The following is a 20,055-nucleotide window of genomic DNA, read 5'->3' on the forward strand; positions in this document are numbered from 1 at the left end:
GCAAGAAATAATACTTTTCATTGTATGTTAATTCATGTGAAATACACTGGCCCAATTCTTGATCAATTGGGCCAGTGGGCTGACGAAAGGCAGATGGAGTTTAATTTAGATAAATGCGAGATGATGCATTTTGGTAGATTGAACCAGGGCAGGACTTACTCAGTTAATGGTAGGGCGTTAGGGAGAGTTACAGAACAAAGAGATCTAGGGGTACATGTTCATAGCTCCTTGAAAGTGGAGTCACAGGTGGACAGAGTGGTGAAGAAGGTATTCAGCATACTTGAAACATATAAGATGATTAGAGGTTTAGATAGGGTGGATAGTGATAGCCTTTTTCCTCTGATGGAGAAATCTAGCACGAGGGGGCATGGCTTTAAATTAAGGGGTGGTAGTTATAGGACGGATGTCAGGGGTAGGTTCTTTACCCAGAGGGTGGTGAGGGATTGAAATGCCCTGCCTGCTGCAGTTGTAAATGCGCCTAGTTTGGGGGTGTTTAAGAGATCCGTGGATAGGTTTATGGACGAAAAGGGATTGGTTTAGGTTAGTGGGTCATTGTTTTTTAACTGGTCGGCGCAACATCATGGGCCGAAGGGCCTGTTCTGCGCTGTTATGTTCTATGTTCTATGTTCTATGGTTTCATTGGTCAGAACATTGAATACAGGAGTTGGGACGTCTTGTTGAAGTTGTACAAGACATTGGTAAGGCCACACTTGGAATACTGTGTACAATTCTGGTCACCCTATTATAGAAAGGATATTATTAAACTAGAAAAAGTGCAGAAAAGATTTACTAGGATGCTACCAGGACTTGATGGTTTGAGTTATAAGGAGAGGCTGGATAGACTGGGACTTTTTTCTCTGGAGCGTAGGAGGCTGAGGGGTGATCTTATAGAGGTCTATAAAATAATGAGGGGCACAGATCAGTGAGATAGTCAATATCTTTTCCCAAAGGTAGGGGAGTCTAAAACTAGAGGGTATAGGTTTAAGGTGAGAGGGGAGAGATACAAAAGTGTCCAGAGGGGCAATTTTTCACACAGAGGGTGGTGAGTGTCTGGAACAAGCTGCCAGAGGCAGTAGTAGAGGCGGGTACAATTTTGTCTTTTATAAAGTATTTAGACAGTTACATGGGTAAGATGGGTATAGAGGGATATGGGCCAAATGCGGGCAATTGGGATTAGCTTAGGGGTTTAAAAAAAATGGGTGGCATGGACAAGTGGGGCCGAAGGGCCTGTTTCCATGCTGTAAACCTCAATGACTCTGTAACTCTATATGACAATAATTAATCAAATCAAATCCAATCAAAAAAGCAGGGAACTCCGGAGCTTTGTGCGATGTTTGCAGATGTTCCGTTCTCTATGCTGGCTGCAGTAGGTAATACTCAGACACAGCAGTGTTCCTTACTGGAGAGAATCTATTCCCTTATTTCACAGTCCTCCATCCCCCACCAATCCCCATTGATAGGTGGACAAATAGTCATCAGCCGTTTAAGAGTTTCATTGGCCCTTGAAGCATACCAGTGTAATGAATAAGACATGGCAAACTGGACAGTAGGACCAGGGGACACAGCCTCAAGATAAAAGGGAGGCGGTTTAGAACGGAGTTGAGGAGGAACTTCTTCACTCAAAGGGTGGTGAATCTCTGGAATTCTCTGCCCGTTGAAGTGGTGGAGGCTACCTCGCTAAATATTTTTAAGACGCGGGTTGATGGGTTTTTGATAAGCGAGGGGATTAAGGGTTATGGGGAGAGGGTGGGAATGTGGAACTGAGACACGACAGATCAGCCATGATCTTATTGAATGGCGGGGCAGGCTCGAAGGGCTAGATGGCCTACTCCTGCCCTTATTTCTTATGTTCTTATGTAACTGTTCCCTGATTTCGAATTGTCCCGTGGATGAGGTAACAGCATTAGCATTATCTGTTTCCAAACCTTTAGGACTGCCTGATTGCCACAGGACAGACCCAGATTGAGCAGGAATGGCTGTCCTGGGCTTGGAGCTGAGACAGGACTGCAGTTTGTGTGTGCAGTGTCATCCTGTATGGATCCCAAAGGTGTGACAGGCCTTCGATTGCCTGTAGTGCTGCTAAAACAGTAACTGGGCTGTTCCCACTCTCATTCACTAAACACAAGCAGCAATCTCACAACACCAGGTTAAAATCCAACAAATATATTTGGTAGCACAAGCTTTTGGAGCATTGTTCCTTCATCAGGTGAAGAGGCAACACTCTGTAAGTTCCTGCTACCAGATAAACCTGTTGGACTTTAACCTGGTGTTGTGAGGCTTACTGTGTTTACCCCAGTGCAACGCCGGCATCTCCACATCATTCAGTAAACCTCATAAAGCCAACACATCTATAGACATCAAGTCTCCTCAGAGGATTGGGGGGGGTGACCCTGTTTTGGTATGATGGAGGGACCTTGATGCATGTCTCAGACCTGTGTTGTCTCTTGTGGCCCTGGACAGATTGCATCCGCAGATGCAGTTATAAAGATTCTTCATGAGTGGGACATCAGCACCACCGTGGCCCTGATGGACAAGATGGAAGCAGAGAGGCAGCGCAGATCAGCAGCCGAGCAGAAACTGAAAGAGGACGAAAGCAACAGGTCAGGAATGAGCTCACTGCTGCCAGGCACACTGTGGGAAAAATATACTGCCCAAAGCAGAGTTCACACATAGAAAACAGGAACAGCTCGAATGTTTAACTGCTGAGTTCAACTGAGGAGGGAAAGGGTGGTGTGGGGAGAGAGGAAGCGAGCCAGCCTTACTATATAAGAGGGAAAACATCAGCAAGGATCTGAACTCCTCAGTATTGAGTGTGTACGATTTTCATTGCCTGTACGTACACTTGTGTGTGTGACTACGTATGTGTGTGCGTCTGTGTATTTGTGTTCACTTACTTGCGTGTGTGTACCTGTGTATCCACTACTGCATGTGTGCATATGTGTATATTTGTGTGAATTTATATGTGTGTGTACCTGTACATGCGTGCTTATCCATGTGTGTTTGCTGTGTGGGTTTGTGTGGGTGGTGTTTAGCTGATGATACAGACTGCCAGGTTGTGAAGCACACTTTAGTGTGGAGAGATTCTCAACAGAAAATCATTAGCCAGGAATGCAAAATTTCCAACCCATTGCGGAACAAATTCCTGGTGGAGTCATAATGAACAAAGCAAGGATTCACCACAGTCACCCAGGAATGAAGGTTCCTGAAAACGAAGAAAGTTCACAATTGGCCCAATTTTCCTAATCCTTGGGAACTCTTGTTGGACAGGAATACTGCCTGCAAAATTCACCACCTCTGCCCAGGCTGAACTGTCTTTACTTTGAATAGTATTTAATAGTCAAATGATGGTGTCTCGGAGGGGTGTGTAAACCCTTTAGAACAAGTCATCATTACGAGGGAGGATGTGTTAGTTGAATTAAAAAGCGTTTAGGTAGATAAATCCCCAGGGCCAGATGGTACCAATCCCAGATTATTGAGGGAGACAAGGGATGAAATTGCTGGGGCTCGAACAGAAATCTTTGTTTCCTCGTGGCCACTGGTACGATCCCAGAGGATTGGAGGATAGCCAATGTCGTCCTGTTGTTTAAGAAGGGTAGCAAGGATAACTTGTTGGAGAAGATTCTTAGTAATAGGATCGATACACATTTGGAACTGAATAGTCTTGTTAGTGACACAGAGCATGGTTTAGTACATGGGAGGTCATGCCTCACTAATTTAAATAGGTTTTTTTGAAGAGGTGACAAAAATGATTGATGAGGGAAGGACTGTAGATGTTGTCTACATGGACTTTAGTAAAGCATTTGACAATAGCAGGCTGGAGCAAAAAATCAAATCTCATGGGGTTCAGGGGTGAACTAGCTAGATGGATTCAGAACTAGCTTGGCCATATAAGGCGGAGGGTAGCGTTGGAAGGGTGTTTTTGTGAATGGAGATCTGTAACTAGTGATGTTCCGCAGGGATCAGTGCTGGGACCTCTGCTGTTTGTAATATATATAAATAACTTGGAACAAAACATAGCTGGTCTGATTAGCAACTTTGCAGATGATACTAAGATTGGCGGAGTTGCAGATAGCGATGAAGATTGTCAGAGAATACAGCACATGCAGGTAGACTGCGAAATTAGGCAGAGAAATAGCAGATAGAATTTAATCTGGACAAATACGAGGCGACGCATTTTGGTCGATCCAATTCAGGTGGAAGCCATAAAATAAATGACAGAACCATCAGGAGCATAGACACACAGAGAGATCTGGGAGTAAAGGTCCACAGATCCTTATAAGTGGCAGCACAGGTGGAAAAGGTGGTGAAGAAAGCATATGGCATGCTTGCCTTCATCGGACGGGGCATTGAGTATACAAGTTAGCAAATTATGTTACAGTTGTATAAAATGTAGGTTAGGCCACATTTGGAAACTGTGTCCAGTTCTGGTCACCGCACTACCAGAAGGACGTGGAGGCTTTGGAGCGAGTGCAGAGGAGGTTTACCAGGATGTTGCCTGGTATGGAGAGTCTTAGCTATGAGGAGAGATTGGGTAAACTGGGGTTGTTCTCCCTGGAAAGACAGAGAATGAGGGGAGACCTAATAGAGGTGTATAAAATTATGAGGGGTATGGATAGGGTGAACAGTGGGAAGCTTTTTCCCAGGTCGGAGGTGACGATCACGAGGGGTCAGAGGTTCAAGATAAGGAGGGAAAGGTTCAGTGGAGATGGGCGGGGTGGGGGGGGGTACTTTTTTTACACAGAGGGTGGTGGGGGCCTGGAATGCACTGCCAGGTGAGGTGGGTGAGGCAGTTATGTTAGCCACGTTTAAGTCTTATCTGGGTAGGCACCTGAACAGATGGGGAAGAGAGGGATAGAAGCAGTTGATTAGTTAGGACAATGTGATCGGTGTAGGTCTGTTCCTGTGCTGTACTGGACTTTGTGTCTGTCCAGCTGAGTGTCCCCATTGGGCAGCCCAGGATATCTCAGGCTGCTGGGAACGGAGAACCAATAACTGACCTTCAGACTGACCAAGGGAGTGGAGTTTCTTGGGGACAGGCAGGAAGATGGAGTTAATAATGTTATCAGATCAGGCATTCTCTTATTGAATGGTGGAGAATGGTCTACTGCTGCTCCTGTTTCTTGTGACTGAATATCCAGAGAATGGATATTCCTGGGGGAGAACATCAAAAAAATCAGTTTAAGAAGGGCAGGCAGCAGGGATAATCCAGGAAATTACAGGCCAGTGAGCCTTACATCAGTCGTAGGGAAATTACTGGAAAAGATTCTTTCCAAAAGAAAGCATTTACTCACATTTGAAAACAAATGGAATTATTAGTGATAGACAGCATGGTTTTGTAAAGAGGAATCATGCCTCTAACTTGATTGGGTTTTCCAGGAAGTGACGAAAATGATAGATGAGGGAAAGGCAGTGGATGTTGTTGACATGGACTTCAGCAAGGCCTTTGACAAGGTCCCTCATGGTAGACTGGTACGAAAGGTGAAGTCACACCAGATCAGAGGGAAGCTGGCAAGGTGGATACAGAACTGGCCTGGCCATAGAAGATAGAGGGTAGCAGCAGAGGGGGTGCTTTCCTGAATGGAAGGCTGTGACTAGTGGTGTTCCACAGGGATCAGTGCTGGAACCTTTGTTGTTTGTAGTAAATATAAATGATTTGGAGGAAAATGTAGCAGGTCTGATTGGTAAGTTCGCAGACAACACAAAAATTGGTGGAGTTGCGGACAGTGAAGAGGATTGTCAGAGGATACAGCAAGATATAGATCGGTTGGAGACTTGGGCAGAGAAATGGCAGATGGAGTTTAATCCGGACAAGTGTGATGTAATGCATTTTGGAAGCTCCAATGTATGTAGGAATTATACAGTAACCCTTAGGAGTATTGACAGACAGAGGGATCTGGGCATAAATGTCCACCGATCACTGAAAGTGGCAATGCCGGTGGAGAAGGTAGTCAAGAAGGCATACGGCATGCTTACCTTCATCGATCAGGACACTGAATATAAAAATTGGCAGGTTATGCTGCAGCTGTACAGAATCTTAGTTAGGTCTCATTTAGAATATTGTGTACAATTCTGATCACCACACTACCAGAAGGATATGGAGGCTTTGGAGAGGGGACAGAAAAGGTTTACAATGATGTTGCCTGGTTTGGAGGGTATTCACTATGAAGAGAGGTTGGATAAACTCGGTTTGTTCTCACTAGAACAACAGAGGTTGAGGGGAGACCTGATAGAAGTCTATAAGATTATGAGTGACATGGACAGAATGGATAGTCAGATGACTTTAGAAAAGTCAAATACTCAGGGACATAGATTTAAGGTGAGTGGGGAAATGTTTAAAGAACCAATAGAAAGCCCTCAGGCATGGAAGGAACAGCAGCCATTTTGAGATGTTCTCTCAGCATTTGTAAAACCTGGCAGTATCTGTCAGGCCTCCATTGTGGAGGGAGAGTCCTCTCCACGCCAAAGCTTCCTGCAGTGCCAGTCCAGGTTTTGTAAAATTCCAGTCAGCCTGGTGTGATCAGCACTGCACCCACCCCATCCTGATCCCGGGAAAATCCCCCCGGTGACAGCAAGCTAAAACTATGTGATTGGCTCCTTCCCAATCCTCATGAGAATTCTGCCCTCTGAGTTTTAAAGGGAACTGGATTAGTATTTGCTAAGGAAATGTGAAAGCATCCAGGGAGAGGACAGGAGAGTTTAGTTGAAACAGCAGTGTGGATGGGAGGTGCTGGAAAATCTGGGATTCAATAACCCGAGATCTCATTTCTCTCCTCTCCAGGATCCAGAACCAGGTTTCAGAAATCACAAAGGAACTGTCTCAGTACCAACATGAGGTAACTGTCCCAGCGGCATTATACCGACCACTCTCGACACATTATACCGATCACTGTCTACTGAAACCTAACTGTCCTTCAGCTACTCTGGGACAATGATGCCCAGCTCAGGGTCAGTGTTTTGAAGGGGATTCTGTGATCAGGAATATATTGCTGTTACAACCCATTCACTGGCATTGTCACTTTATTGTTCCTCAGATTAGGGGAGGCAGTGGCCTCGTGGTATTATTGCTGTGTTATTCATCCAGAAACTCAGCTAATGTTTTGGGAAGCCGGGTTCACAGAATCCAAGAATCTCAGAATCACAGAACCACAATCACAGAATCCGAGAATCTCAGAATCCGAGAATCTCAGAATCAGAATCACAGAATCCGAGAACCTCAGAATCCGAGAATCTCAGAATCCAAGAATCTCAGAATCAGAATCACAATCTCAGAATCCGAGAATCGCAGAATCCGAGAACCTCAGAATCAGAATCACAATCTCAGAATCCGAGAACCTCAGAATCCGAGAACCTCTGAATCCGAGAACCTCTGAATCCGAGAACTTCTGAATCTGAGAACCTCGGAATCCGAGAACCTCGGAATCTGAGAACCTCGGAATCCAAGAACCTCGGAATCCGAGAACCTCGGAATCCGAGAATCTCAGAATCCGAGAGTGCTGGGCCCATCGAGTCTACACCAGCATGTGAAAAGCCCTGACCTGCCCACCTAATCCCACGCGCCAGCAATTGGCCCAGAGCTTTCTATGTTATGGTGTGCCAAGCACCCATCCAGATACTTTTTAAAGATGTGAGGCATCCCACCTCCACCACCTTCCCAGGTTATTTTGTTAGTAAATCTCTATCACTGACACAGTTATATTCTGAGTGATTTCCTCCATTAATTAACCTCTGTAGCTGTACTGACCTTGGAGCTTGCTGTGTGCTCAGAACAGCTTTTCCCTGTGTTGTATACTCAGTGAAGCCAAGTGTTTCAAACAGGATCACTGACATTGTACAGAGAGTGAGCTGAGCTGTGTTGTATATCCAGCCTGCTTTCACACAATGCACCATTAGACAGTGTGGGTAAATACAGCTGTTATTGTGTACATGGTAAGGTCAAGGGGAATATACTGACTGAAGACTGATTGTTTGATTGAGAGATGAAAGGTGAACATTACCACGCTCCTACTCCACCTGGCATAACCCTTTAATTCAGTGACAGAGCTGAGATATGATACTGAACCAGACCAGAACTGAAAGGAAAGAAAGGATTTGCACTGGGGAACGGTCAGTTAGGTCAGAATATTGACTAGGTTTCTCTCTTCACTGATGCTACCAGACCTGCTGAGTTTATCCAGCATTTGTTCTCATTGAGTTTTGTCCTATTGTTGTAAAGGTTAAAGCGTTGTTTCCTGAATGGGTCTGTGGAGATTTCTGTGGGGGCTTTGTGAAGTATTCAAGCAGTATATAAATAAACAGCAGGTAGACCATCTTTGCTTCCTATCCATCTCAAAACATTACCTACAATCCTATGTGCACCTTACATGGGAGTCTGTTTTGTGAGACCTTGTTGAAAGCTTCTGAAAGTCTAAATAAACCACATCCACTGGTTCTCCTCAGTCAATTCTACTCATTACATCCCCAAAAAATTCCATTAGATTCATCAAGCATGCTTTAAATCCATGCTGACTGTGTCTGATTATCCCACTGCCTTCCAAATGTTGAGTTATGAAATCCTTGATAATGGATTCTACCAACTTCCCCAGTACCGATGTTAGACTCACTGGTCTGTAGTTCCCTGTTTTCTCTCTACCTCCCTTACATCAGCGACCCTCCAATCTGTAGGAACCGATCCAAAGAACTTCAGAAAGTAACTACCAATGGATCTACTATTTCCAGGGCCACTTCCTTAAGTATTCTGGGATGAAGATTATCAGGGGCTGGAGATTTATCCACCTTCAATCCCATCAATTTCCCCAAAACCATTCCTCTGCTAATACTGATTTCCTTCAGCTCCTCACTAAAACATGTTTCTCTCTGCATTTCTGGTACATTATTCATGACTTACTCTGCGAAGACTGAAGCAAAGTATAAATGTAATTCCCAGCCATTTCTTTATTCCCCGTTATGAATTCTCCTGTTTTTGTCAATCTTTTCCTCTTTACATATCGATAGAAACTTTTGATTTGATTTATTATTGTCACATGTATTAGTGAAAAGTATTGTTTCTTGTGCGCTATACAGACAAAGCATACCGTTCATAGAGAAGGAAAGGGGAGGGTGCAGAATGTAGTGTTACAGTCATAGCGAGGGTGTAGAGAAAGATCAACTTAATGCGAGGTAGGTCCATTCAAAAGTCTGACAGCAGCAGGGAAGAAGCTGTTCTTGAGTTGGTTGGTACGAGACCTCAGACTTTTGTATCTTTTTCCCGATGGAAGAAGGTGGAAGAGAGAATGTCCGGGGTGTGTGGGATCCTTAATTATTCTGGCTGCTTTGCCGAGGTAGCGGGAGTGTAGACAGAGTCAATGGATGGGAGGCTGGTTTGTGTGATGGTTAATAGTAATCTTTATGTTCCCCGCTAGCTTACTTTCATACTCTATTTTCTCTTCTTAATCAATCCCTTGGTCTTCCTTTGCTGAATTTTAAATTGTTCCTAATCCTCAGGCCTATTGTCTTTGCTTACCTATTTTTACGCTCCTGTGACAGACTCCTGCTCTCATCCACTGACAGCTTCACAAACACCTCTGGTTAGTGGTTAATACAGAAGGCTGGAAGCCTGTGATGTCTCCATCAGCTCAGTGTACCAGACATTTCCAACTCCAGAGCTCTTCGCTATCAGTCTACAGAAGAGAGGTAGCGTCAGCAATTTATCTCGACTGGGTGTAGTGGTCATGGGTCTAATATTAATTGTGGCCCTCGAGTGGTAATTAGCTCTTCCGGAATCTTCCAAAGAGCCCTCTCAGCATTTGGAAATGTAAAATCCAGTGCAGGGACCCAACAAACAAAGTAACGCTGTCATTCTCTCCCCAGCTAAAGAAAGCCTATTGTGAGCTAAACAAACGGATCGCTGAACATGACCAGTGTGTGCGGAAAAATATGAATAAAACGGACATTACGCTGCAGGTGAGTCTCACAGAGTCCGCCGGAGAACTCCCCCTCTCCCCCTCTCCCCCTCTCCCACTCTCCTCCTCTCCCCCCCTCCCCCCCTCCCCCTCTCCCCCCCTCCCCCTCTCCCCCCCTCCCCCCCTCCCCCTCTCCCCCCCTCCCCTTCTCCCACTCACTGTGGGGTGGGACCAGCCCACCAGGCTTCCTGCTTCACTTTGTGACCATGTGTCCCTGGTGCAGGGTGGGAGCCTGTGACTATTGGGAGATGCCCCCCTGCCCCCATGGGTGAATATCCCCTGTGTATTGGCTGTGAGGGAAATGATGGGGAGCTCCCAATTCGGAACCAATCTGAGGACAAGGAGAAATAAAGGATTGAACTGGGAGATGGAGTGGGAGGAAATTTGCTGGAGGGTGGGGCTGTGATTGTCACTTACCCTTTTCCAGATCACTGGACAGGTTGTGTGGAATCACGAAAAAGTAGCAGGATCTGATGGGGAATCGGTCAGTTTCCCGCCCGGGGGAATCGGTCAGTTTCCCGCCCGGGGGAATCGGTCAGTTTCCCGCCCGGGGGAATCGGTCAGTTTCTTGCCCGGGGGAATCGGTCAGTTTCCCGCCCGGGGGAATCGGTCAGTTTCCCGCCCGGGGGAATCGGTCAGTTTCCCGCCCGGGGGAATCGGTCAGTTTCCCGTCCGGGGGAATCGGTCAGTTTCCCCCAGGGGAATCGGTCAGTTTCCCGCCCGGGGGAATCGGTCAGTTTCCCGCCCGGGGGAATCGGTCAGTTTCCCCCAGGGGAATCGGTCAGTTTCCCGCCCGGGGGAATCGGTCAGTTTCTTGTCCGGGGGAATCGGTCAGTTTCTTGTCCGGGGGAATCGGTCAGTTTCCCGCCCGGGGGAATCGGTCAGTTTCCCGCCCGGGGGAATCGGTCAGTTTCCCGCCCGGGGGAATCGGTCAGTTTCCCGCCCGGGGGAATCGGTCAGTTTCCCGCCCGGGGGAATCGGTCAGTTTCTTGTCCGGGGGAATCGGTCAGTTTCCCGCCCGGGGGAATGGGTCAGTTTCTTAACCGGGGGAATCGGTCAGTTTCCCGCCCGGGGGAATCGGTCAGTTTCCCCCAGGGGAATCGGTCAGTTTCCCGCCCGGGGGAATCGGTCAGTTTCCCGCCCGGGGGAATCGGTCAGTTTCCCGCCCGGGGGAATCGGTCAGTTTCCCGCCCGGGGGAACCGGTCAGTTTCCCGCCCGGGGGAATCGGTCAGTTTCCCGCCCGGGGGAATCGGTCAGTTTCTTGTCCGGGGGAATCGGTCAGTTTCCCGCCCGGGGGAACCGGTCAGTTTCCCGCCCGGGGGAATCGGTCAGTTTCTTGTCCGGGGGAATCGGTCAGTTTCCCGCCCGGGGGAATCGGTCAGTTTCCCGCCCGGGGGAATCGGTCAGTTTCCCGCCCGGGGGAATCGGTCAGTTTCCCGCCCGGGGGAATCGGTCAGTTTCCCGCCCGGGGGAATCGGTCAGTTTCCCGCCCGGGGGAATCGGTCAGTTTCTTGTCCGGGGGAATCGGTCAGTTTCCCGCCCGGGGGAATTGGTCAGTTTCCCGCCCGGGGGAATCGGTCAGTTTCTTGTCCGGGGGAATCGGTCAGTTTCCCGCCCGGGGGAATCGGTCAGTTTCTTGTCCGGGGGAATCGGTCAGTTTCCCGCCCGGGGGAATCGGTCAGTTTCCCGCCCGGGGGAATCGGTCAGTTTCCCGCCCGGGGGAATCGGTCAGTTTCCCGCCCGGGGGAATCGGTCAGTTTCTTGTCCGGGGGAATCGGTCAGTTTCTTGACCGGGGGAATCGGTCAGTTTCCCGCCCGGGGGAATCGGTCAGTTTCCCGCCCGGGGGAATCGGTCAGTTTCCCGCCCGGGGGAATCGGTCAGTTTCTTGTCCGGGGGAATCGGTCAGTTTCCCGCCTGGGGGAATCGGTCAGTTTCCCGCCCGGGGGTATCGGTCAGTTTCCCGCCCGGGGGAATCGGTCAGTTTCCCGCCCGGGGGAATCGGTCAGTTTCTTGTCCGGGGGTATCGGTCAGTTTCCCGCCCGGGGGTATCGGTCAGTTTCCCGCCCGGGGGAATCGGTCAGTTTCCCGCCCGGGGGAATCGGTCAGTTTCCCGCCCGGGGGAATCGGTCAGTTTCCCGCCCGGGGGAATCGGTCAGTTTCCCGCCCGGGGGAATCGGTCAGTTTCTTGTCCGGGGGAATCGGTCAGTTTCTTGTCCGGGGGTATCGGTCAGTTTCCCGCCCGGGGGTATCGGTCAGTTTCCCGCCCGGGGGAATCGGTCAGTTTCCCGCCCGGGGGAATCGGTCAGTTTCCCGCCCGGGGGAATCGGTCAGTTTCCCGCCCGGGGGAATCGGTCAGTTTCCCGCCCGGGGGAATCGGTCAGTTTCTTGTCCGGGGGAATCGGTCAGTTTCCCGCCCGGGGGAATCGGTCAGTTTCCCGCCCGGGGGAATCGGTCAGTTTCCCGCCCGGGGGAATCGGTCAGTTTCCCGCCCGGGGGAATCGGTCAGTTTCCCGCCCGGGGGAATCGGTCAGTTTCCCGCCCGGGGGAATCGGTCAGTTTCCCGCCCGGGGGAATGGGTCAGTTTCTTGACCGGGGGAATCGGTCAGTTTCCCGCCCGGGGGAATCGGTCAGTTTCCCGCCCGGGGGAATGGGTCAGTTTCTTGACCGGGGGAATCGGTCAGTTTCCCGCCCGGGGGAATCGGTCAGTTTCCCGCCCGGGGGAATCGGTCAGTTTCCCGCCCGGGGGAATCGGTCAGTTTCTTGTCCGGGGGATTCGGTCAGTTTCCCGCCCGGGGGAATCGGTCAGTTTCCCGCCCGGGGGAATCGGTCAGTTTCCCGCCCGGGGGAACCGGTCAGTTTCCCGCCCGAGGGAATCGGTCAGTTTTCCCCCAGGGGTATTGGTCAGTTTCTTGCCCAGGGGAATCGGTCAGTTTTCCTTGCAGATCTTAAGACACTTTTTCAAAATGTGTGGGTGGATGTGTGGGTGGATGTGTGGGTGGGGGGGGGTCGGGGTGGGGGGGGTGGGCGGGTGCTTGTTTCACGTGTCATGTGGAGATCCATGTAAACGCGCCATGATCTCACAGGGGTGTGGTTTAAATACGAGTGGATAAATACTGAGAGGGTGAGTGTCGTTATATGTAAATTAATTAAAAGATATAAAAATCAGGCTCAGACCCAGTGTCGCTGTGAACCTCTTTATATCACCGGTCAGTGGTCACAATCTCACAGCAAACTGGCAATTTCTCGTCCCACCGGATCTCGAGAGCCCCCACCTTCCCCGTGGACAGTGATCGCAGCGCAGCCCCCCCAATCCCCCCCCCCCGGTGACTCTGTGGCAGGCCTGTCTGCACCATGGGTGATGTATGGTTGGGAGCAGGGTTCTGGGGGGTTAGTTCAGAGGGTGATCTGATGAAGCTGCCTCTCCCTTTCAGGCCATTCATGATGCAGAGGATTTCTTGACAGAGAAGAGAGCAGCAGTTGCTAAGGCAGAAGATAAACTCTCCCTGGCCAAACTGGAGCTCAGAGAGAAACTGCAGAGAGGCAAGTACAGACCCACTGCAGGCCCAGGGCAAAATCCTCCTGCTGTGGGGCTCCACATAAACTCTGCCCTGGGACTGAAGCTTCACTTCGAGTCCTGATCGACCCCAGCCTCCCCAAAACCAGGGCCGCCATCTAATCCAACCCAAGCACTGAGGGCAGGAATCTGCTCCAGAACCGAGGCCCCGATCCACTCCGGCCCCGGGACCCAGGCCCCGATCCACTCCGGCCCCGGGACCCAGGCCCCGATCCACTCCGGCCCCGGGACCCAGGCCCCGATCCGCTCCGGCCCCAGGACCGAGGGCCCGATCCGCTCCGGCCCCGGGACCCAGGGCCCGATCCGCTCCGGCCCCAGGACCCAGGCCCCGATCCACTCCGGCCCCGGGACCCAGGGCCCGATCCGCTCCGGCCCCGGGACCCAGGGCCCGATCCGCTCCGGCCCCAGGACCCAGGCCCCGATCCACTCCGGCCCCGGGACCCAGGGCCCGATCCACTCCGGCCCCGGGACCCAGGCCCTGATATACACCAGTCCAAAGAATAAGAGCCCTGACTTACTCAGCTCCAGGAGTGAGTGCCCTAATCTGTACCTGCCCCAGCATTAATCCCTGATCTACTCCAGCCCCAGTCTTCCAGCCATAGAGTCAGAGAGGTTTACAGTATGGAAACAGGCCCTTCGGCCCAACTTGTCCATGCCGCTTTTTTTTAAATCCCTAAGCTAATCCCAATTGCCCACATTTGGCCCGTATCCCTCTATACCCATAGTACCCATGTAACTGTCTAAATGCTTTATAAAAGATAAAATTGTACCCGCCTCTACTACTACCTCTGGCAGTTTGTTCCAGACACTCACCACCCTCTGTGTAAAAAAATTGCCCCTCTGGACACTTTTGTATCTCTCCCCTCTCACCCTAAACCTATACCCTCTAGTTTTAGACTCCCCTACCTTTGGGGAAAAGATATTGACTATCTAGCTGATCTGTGCCCCTCATTATTTTATAGACCTCTATAAGATCACCCCTCAGCCTCCTACACTCCAGAGAAAAAAGTCCCAGTCTATCCAGCCTCTCCTTATAACTCAATCCATCAAGTCCCGGTAACATCCTAGTAAATCTTTTCTGCACTCTTTCTAGTTTAATAATATACTCTCTATAATCGGATGAGGTGACCAGAACTGTACACAGTATTCCAAGTGTGGCCTTACCAATGTCTTGTACAACTTCAACAAGACGTCCCAACTCCTGTATTCAATGTTCTGACCAATGAAACCAAGCATGCTGAATGCCTTCTTCACCACTCTGTCCACCTGTGACTCCACTTTCAAGGAGCTATGAACATGTACCCCTAGATCTCTGTCCTATAACTGTCCCCAACACCCTACCATTAACTGAGTAAGTCCTGCCCTGGTTCAATCTCCCAAAATGCATCACATTGCATTTGTCTAAATTAAACTCCATCTGCCTTTCGTCAGCCCACTGGCCCAATTGATCAAGATCCCATTGCAATTGGAGATAACATTCCTCACTGTCCACTATGCCACCAATTCAAGTTCTTCATGATCCTTATCTTTATATTCTCTTTATTGCAACTTTAAAGACACGGTTTCTTCATTTTGCAGTGATATGGGTAAATTGCATTGAAAACAGCAATTCACCATCTCTTCCAGTGAAATATCTTTTATCACCCTCCCCCATGTGTCTCTACCGGTTACATCCGCTTTCAAAATCAGGTCTCTTATTGGTGTAACTGCCTCTGTTTCGGGGCCTCCATCTACCATTTGGTGGAGAATGCAGCTGGGTTACTCCTGAACCCTCTCTCTGGGCGCTTTGGCATTCCGATCTGAACTGACAAAAGTGACGGGGGCAACTGTTTTCCAAAGAACTTTTTTAATGATGTTACCATTTGATCAAAGAGGGGCTCTCTTCCCTTACATTGTACTCCCGAAGATTGTCCATCTGAGACAGACATGCACAGTCCAAAATCTTAAAGGCCAACACCACATCTGGAGTCTCCAAATTAAACTTCATTAGCCTGTTATGGCCCTTCTCAAATTCCATGGTATATTCCTCCATGGACTGGCTATCTTGTCTCCTAATCCTGTCAAAAATCACCCTCCCTTCATAATTCTCCAAAAACTTTTCTTTTTGACAAAAGAACAAAGAAAATTGCAGCACAGGAACAGGCCCTTCGGCCCTCCAATCCTGCACTGACCATGCTGCCCGAGTGAACTAAAACCCCCTACCCTTCCGGGGACCATATCCCTCTATTCCCATCCTAGTCATGGATTTGTCCAGACACCCCTTAAAAGTCATTATTTTATCCGCTTCCACTACCTCCCCCAGCAGTGAGTTCCAGCACCCATCGCCCTCTGTGTAAATAATTTGTTATCTACTTATCTAATTATCTAGATATTGCAACAGGATCTGTAACCCTCCTTCTTTATCCAGGGTAATTACAGTCCACTCAGGAAACCTTGGCTCCTTATCTTGCTTCTAGCTGGGAGTGACAAAGCTAAACTCATATCTTGCATCTTGCTTGGTATTGCAGTAACAAAGGTCCACGTTTCCACTTCTGCCTTCCATTACGGGTATTGTTCAGCATCTGAAAAGACAGCAGGACAATAAAACGATGTAGTTTCACATCTACCTTTTGCCGTGGTCTTGTCCCCAGTCTGCAGCACCTCTTCAGGCCTTACCGAGATACCATGGGCTTTCCTCTGCCACCAATGTTCACCCGGTATTCGGGATAATACCGTGACAAGCAATAGAAAAACTAACTTCAGAAAGTACAGGTTTAATTAAGAAACTTCATTACAGAACACTCAGGCCACACCCTGGGCAATACAGGAATGAGAGAGAGAACCTGGTGAACTGGTGCGGCAACAATAATCTCTCCCTCAATGTCAACAAGGAGATTGTCATTGACTTCAGGAAGTGTAAAGGAGAACATGCCCTTGTCCACGTCAACAGGGATGAAGTAGAAAGGATCAAAAGCTTCAGGTTTTTAGGTGTCCAGATCACCAACGACCTGTCCTGGTCCCCCCCATGCTGACACTATAGATAAGAAAGCCCCACCAACACCTCTACTTTCTCAGGAAATCTGGCATGTCAGCTTTTACAGATGCCCCGTAGAAAGCATTCTTTCTGGTTGTATCACAGCTTGGTATGGGATCCTGCTCTGCCCAAGACTGCAAAGAACTACAAAGGGTCATGAACGTAGCCCAATCCATCACACAAACCAGCCTCCCATCCATTGACTCTGTCTACACTTCCCACTGCCTTGGGAAAAGCAGCCGGCATAATTAAGGACCCCCCACACCCCAGACATTCTCTCTTCCACCTTCTTCCATCGGGAAAAAGATACAAAAGTCTGAGGTCACGTACCAACCGACTCAAGAACAGCTTCTTCCCTGCTGCTGTCAGACTTTTGAATGGACTAAGTTGATCTTTCTCTACACCCTCGCTGTGACTGTAACACTTGAGCAAACTGGCAATGGTCTCATCTTGTGAATGGCTGTCTTTAATTCATTCTTCCAGGAAGTCAGTGTCACTGGCTAGTGCTGCCTTCACTGCCCATCCCTAATTGCCCCTTCAGAAGGTGCTGGGGAGCTGCCTTCTTGAGTCACTGCGGTCCCTGAGGTGTAGGTATCCTCTCCTTCTAACTCATGGAATCATAGAATGCCTACAGTGCAGAAGGAGGCCATTTGGCCCATCAAGTCTGCACCAACAGCGATCCTACCCGGGCCCTATCCTCATAACCCCACGTATTTACCTTGTTAATCATAGAAACATAGCAGATAGGAGCAGGAGGAGGCCATTTGGCCCTTCAAGCCTGCTCCACCATTCATTACGATCGTAGCTGATCATCCAACTCAATAGCCTAATCCTGCTTTCTCCCCATAACCTTTGATCCCATTCGCCCCAAGTGCTATATCCAGCTGCCTCAATGTTTTGACAACAACTACTTCCTGTGGGAATGAGTTCCACAGGCTCAACACTCTCTGGGTGAAGAATCCTCTCTGGGAGGACTTTGAATAGTGTGGATGAACAGAGGGATCTAGGTGTGTGTGTACATAGATCCCTGAAAGTTGGGAATCAAGTAGATAAGGTTGTCAAGAAGGCGTACGGTGTCTTGGCGTTTATTGGTAGGGGGATTGAATTTAGGAGTCGCAGTGTAATGTTGCAACTGTACACTACTCTGGTGCGGCCGCACTTGGAGTACTGTGTGCAGTTCTGGTCCCCGCATTACAAGAAGGATGTGGAGGCGTTGGAGAGGGTGCAGAGGAGGTTTACTAGGATGTTGCCTGGTATGGTGGGGAGGTCCTATGAGGAGAGACTGAGGGATCTAGGGTTGTTTTCGTTGGAAAGAAGGCGGCTAAGAGGGGATCTTATTGAAACATATAAGATGATTAGAGGTTTAGATAGGGTGGATAGTGATAGCCTTTTTCCTCGGATGGAGAAAGCTAGCACGAGGGGGCATGGCTTTAAATTAAGGGGGGGTAGCTACAGGACGGATGTCAGGGGTAGGTTCTTTACCCAGAGGGTGGTGAGGGATTGGAATGCCCTGCCTGCTGCAGTTGTAAATGCGTCTAGTTTGGGGGCGTTTAAGAGATCTCTGGATAGGTTTATGGACGAAAAGGGATTGGTTTAGGCTAGTGGGTCATTGTTTTTGTAACTGGTCGGCGCAACATCGTGGGCCGAAGGGCCTGTTCTGCGCTGTAATGTTCTATGTTCTATGTTCTATGTTCTAAATGTCTCCTCATCTCCGTCCTAAACAGTCTACCCTGAATCCTCAGACTGTGACCCCTGGTTCTGGACTCCCCCACCATCAGGAATCTCCTCCCTGCATCTACCCTGTCTAATCCTGTTAGAATTTTATAAGTCTCTATGAGATCCCCCCTCATTCGTCTGAACTCCAGTTAAAACAATCCTAACCGAGTCAATCTCTCCTCGTACATCAGTCCCACCATCCCCGGAATCAGCCTGGTAAACCTTCACTGCACTCCCTCGAGAGCAAGAACATCCTTCCTCAGAAAAGGAGACCAAAACTGCACACAATACTCTAGGTGTGGCCTCACCAAGTCCCGGTATAATTGTAACAACACATCCCTGCTCCTGTACTCAAAACCTCTCGTAATGAAGGCCAACATGCCATTTGCCTCTTTACCGCCTGCTGTACCTGCACGCTTACCTTCAGTGACTGGTACACAAGGACACCCAGGTCCCTCTGCGCACTCCCCTCTCCCAATTTACAGCCATTCAGGTAGTAATCTGCCTTCTTGTTTTTGCTTCCAAAGTGAATAACCTCACATTTATCCAAATTATACTGCATCTGCCATTGATTAGCCCACTCACCCAACCTGCCCAGATCATTCTGAAGGATCTCTGTATCCTCGTCACAGTTCACCCTCCCACCCAGCTTGGTATCATCTGCAAACTTTCAGAAATTAAACTTTGTTCCTTCATCCAAATCAATAATATATGTTGTGAATAGCTGGGGTCCCAGCACCGATCCCTGTGGTACCCCGCTAGTTACTGCTGGCCAATTTGGAAAGCACCCATTAATTCCTACTCTTTGTTTCCCCTCTGCCAATCAGTTTTCTATCCATCTCAACACACTTCATCCAATCCCATGCACTTTAATCTTGCACGATAATCTCTTGTGCGGGACTTTGTCAAACACTTTCTGCAAGTCCAAATAGACCACATCGACTGCCTCCCTCTTGTCAACTCAACTATTTACATCTTCAAAGAATTCCAACAGATTTATCAAGCGTGATTTCCCCTTCATCAATCCATGCTGACTCTGCCTGATCCTGTCACTGCTTTCTAAATGCTCTGCTATAAAGTCCTTGATAATGGATTTGAGAATTTTCCCCACTGCCGATGTTAAGCTTACTGGTCTATAATTCCTTGTTTTCTTTTTACCACAACCTACAACCTCAACCTATCTCTTTAACCTACACATCCTGGGACACTAAGGAGCAACTTAGGATGGCCAATGCACCTAACCTGCACGTCGTTGGACTATGGGAGGGAACGGGAACACACCGGAGGAAATCCACGCAGACACAAAGAGAATATGCAAACTCCACACAGACAGTCACCCAAGCCGGGAATCGAATACGGACCCCTAGCTGTGAGGCAGCAGTGCTAACCATTATGCCACTGTGCCGCCCAAAATTAAACTATCAAGTCCCGGTAGCACCCTAGTAAATCTTTTCTAGTTTAATAATATCCTTTCTATAATAGGGTGACCAGAATTGTACACAGTATTCCAAGTGTGGCCTTACCAATGTCTTGTACAACTTCAACAAGACGTCCCAACTCCTGTATTCAATGTTCTGACCAATGAAACCAAGCATGCTGAATGCCTTCTTCATCACTCTATCCACCTGTGACTCCACTTTCAAGGAGCTATGAACATGTACCCCTAGATCTCTTTGTTCTGTAACTCTCCCCAACTCCCTACCATTAACTGAGTAAGTCCTGCCCTGGTTCAATCTACCAAAATGCATCACCTCACATTTATCTGAATTAAACTCCATCTGCCATTCGTCAGCCCACTGGCCCAATTGATCA

At 48.8% G+C, this 20,055-nt stretch overlaps 1 protein-coding gene across 1 annotated transcript in view; it reads left to right on the top strand.

Annotated features, from left to right (window-relative positions):
- Window positions 1-20,055, top strand: part of LOC145361852 (IQ motif and ankyrin repeat domain-containing protein 1-like) — a 128,856-nt gene that overhangs the window by 93,379 nt on the left and 15,422 nt on the right. The window contains exons 6-9 of the mRNA XM_080217829.1: window positions 2,461-2,600; window positions 6,779-6,833; window positions 9,847-9,939; window positions 13,372-13,480. Of these exons, the coding sequence (XP_080073955.1) occupies window positions 2,461-2,600; window positions 6,779-6,833; window positions 9,847-9,939; window positions 13,372-13,480 (397 nt within the window). The remainder of the gene's footprint in view (window positions 1-2,460; window positions 2,601-6,778; window positions 6,834-9,846; window positions 9,940-13,371; window positions 13,481-20,055) is intronic.

Source organism: Carcharhinus amblyrhynchos, chromosome 2 (genome assembly GCF_965287045.1).
Source record: "Carcharhinus amblyrhynchos chromosome 2, sCarAmb.v2.hapA, whole genome shotgun sequence".
NCBI classification, from domain to species: Eukaryota; Metazoa; Chordata; class Chondrichthyes; order Carcharhiniformes; family Carcharhinidae; genus Carcharhinus; species Carcharhinus amblyrhynchos.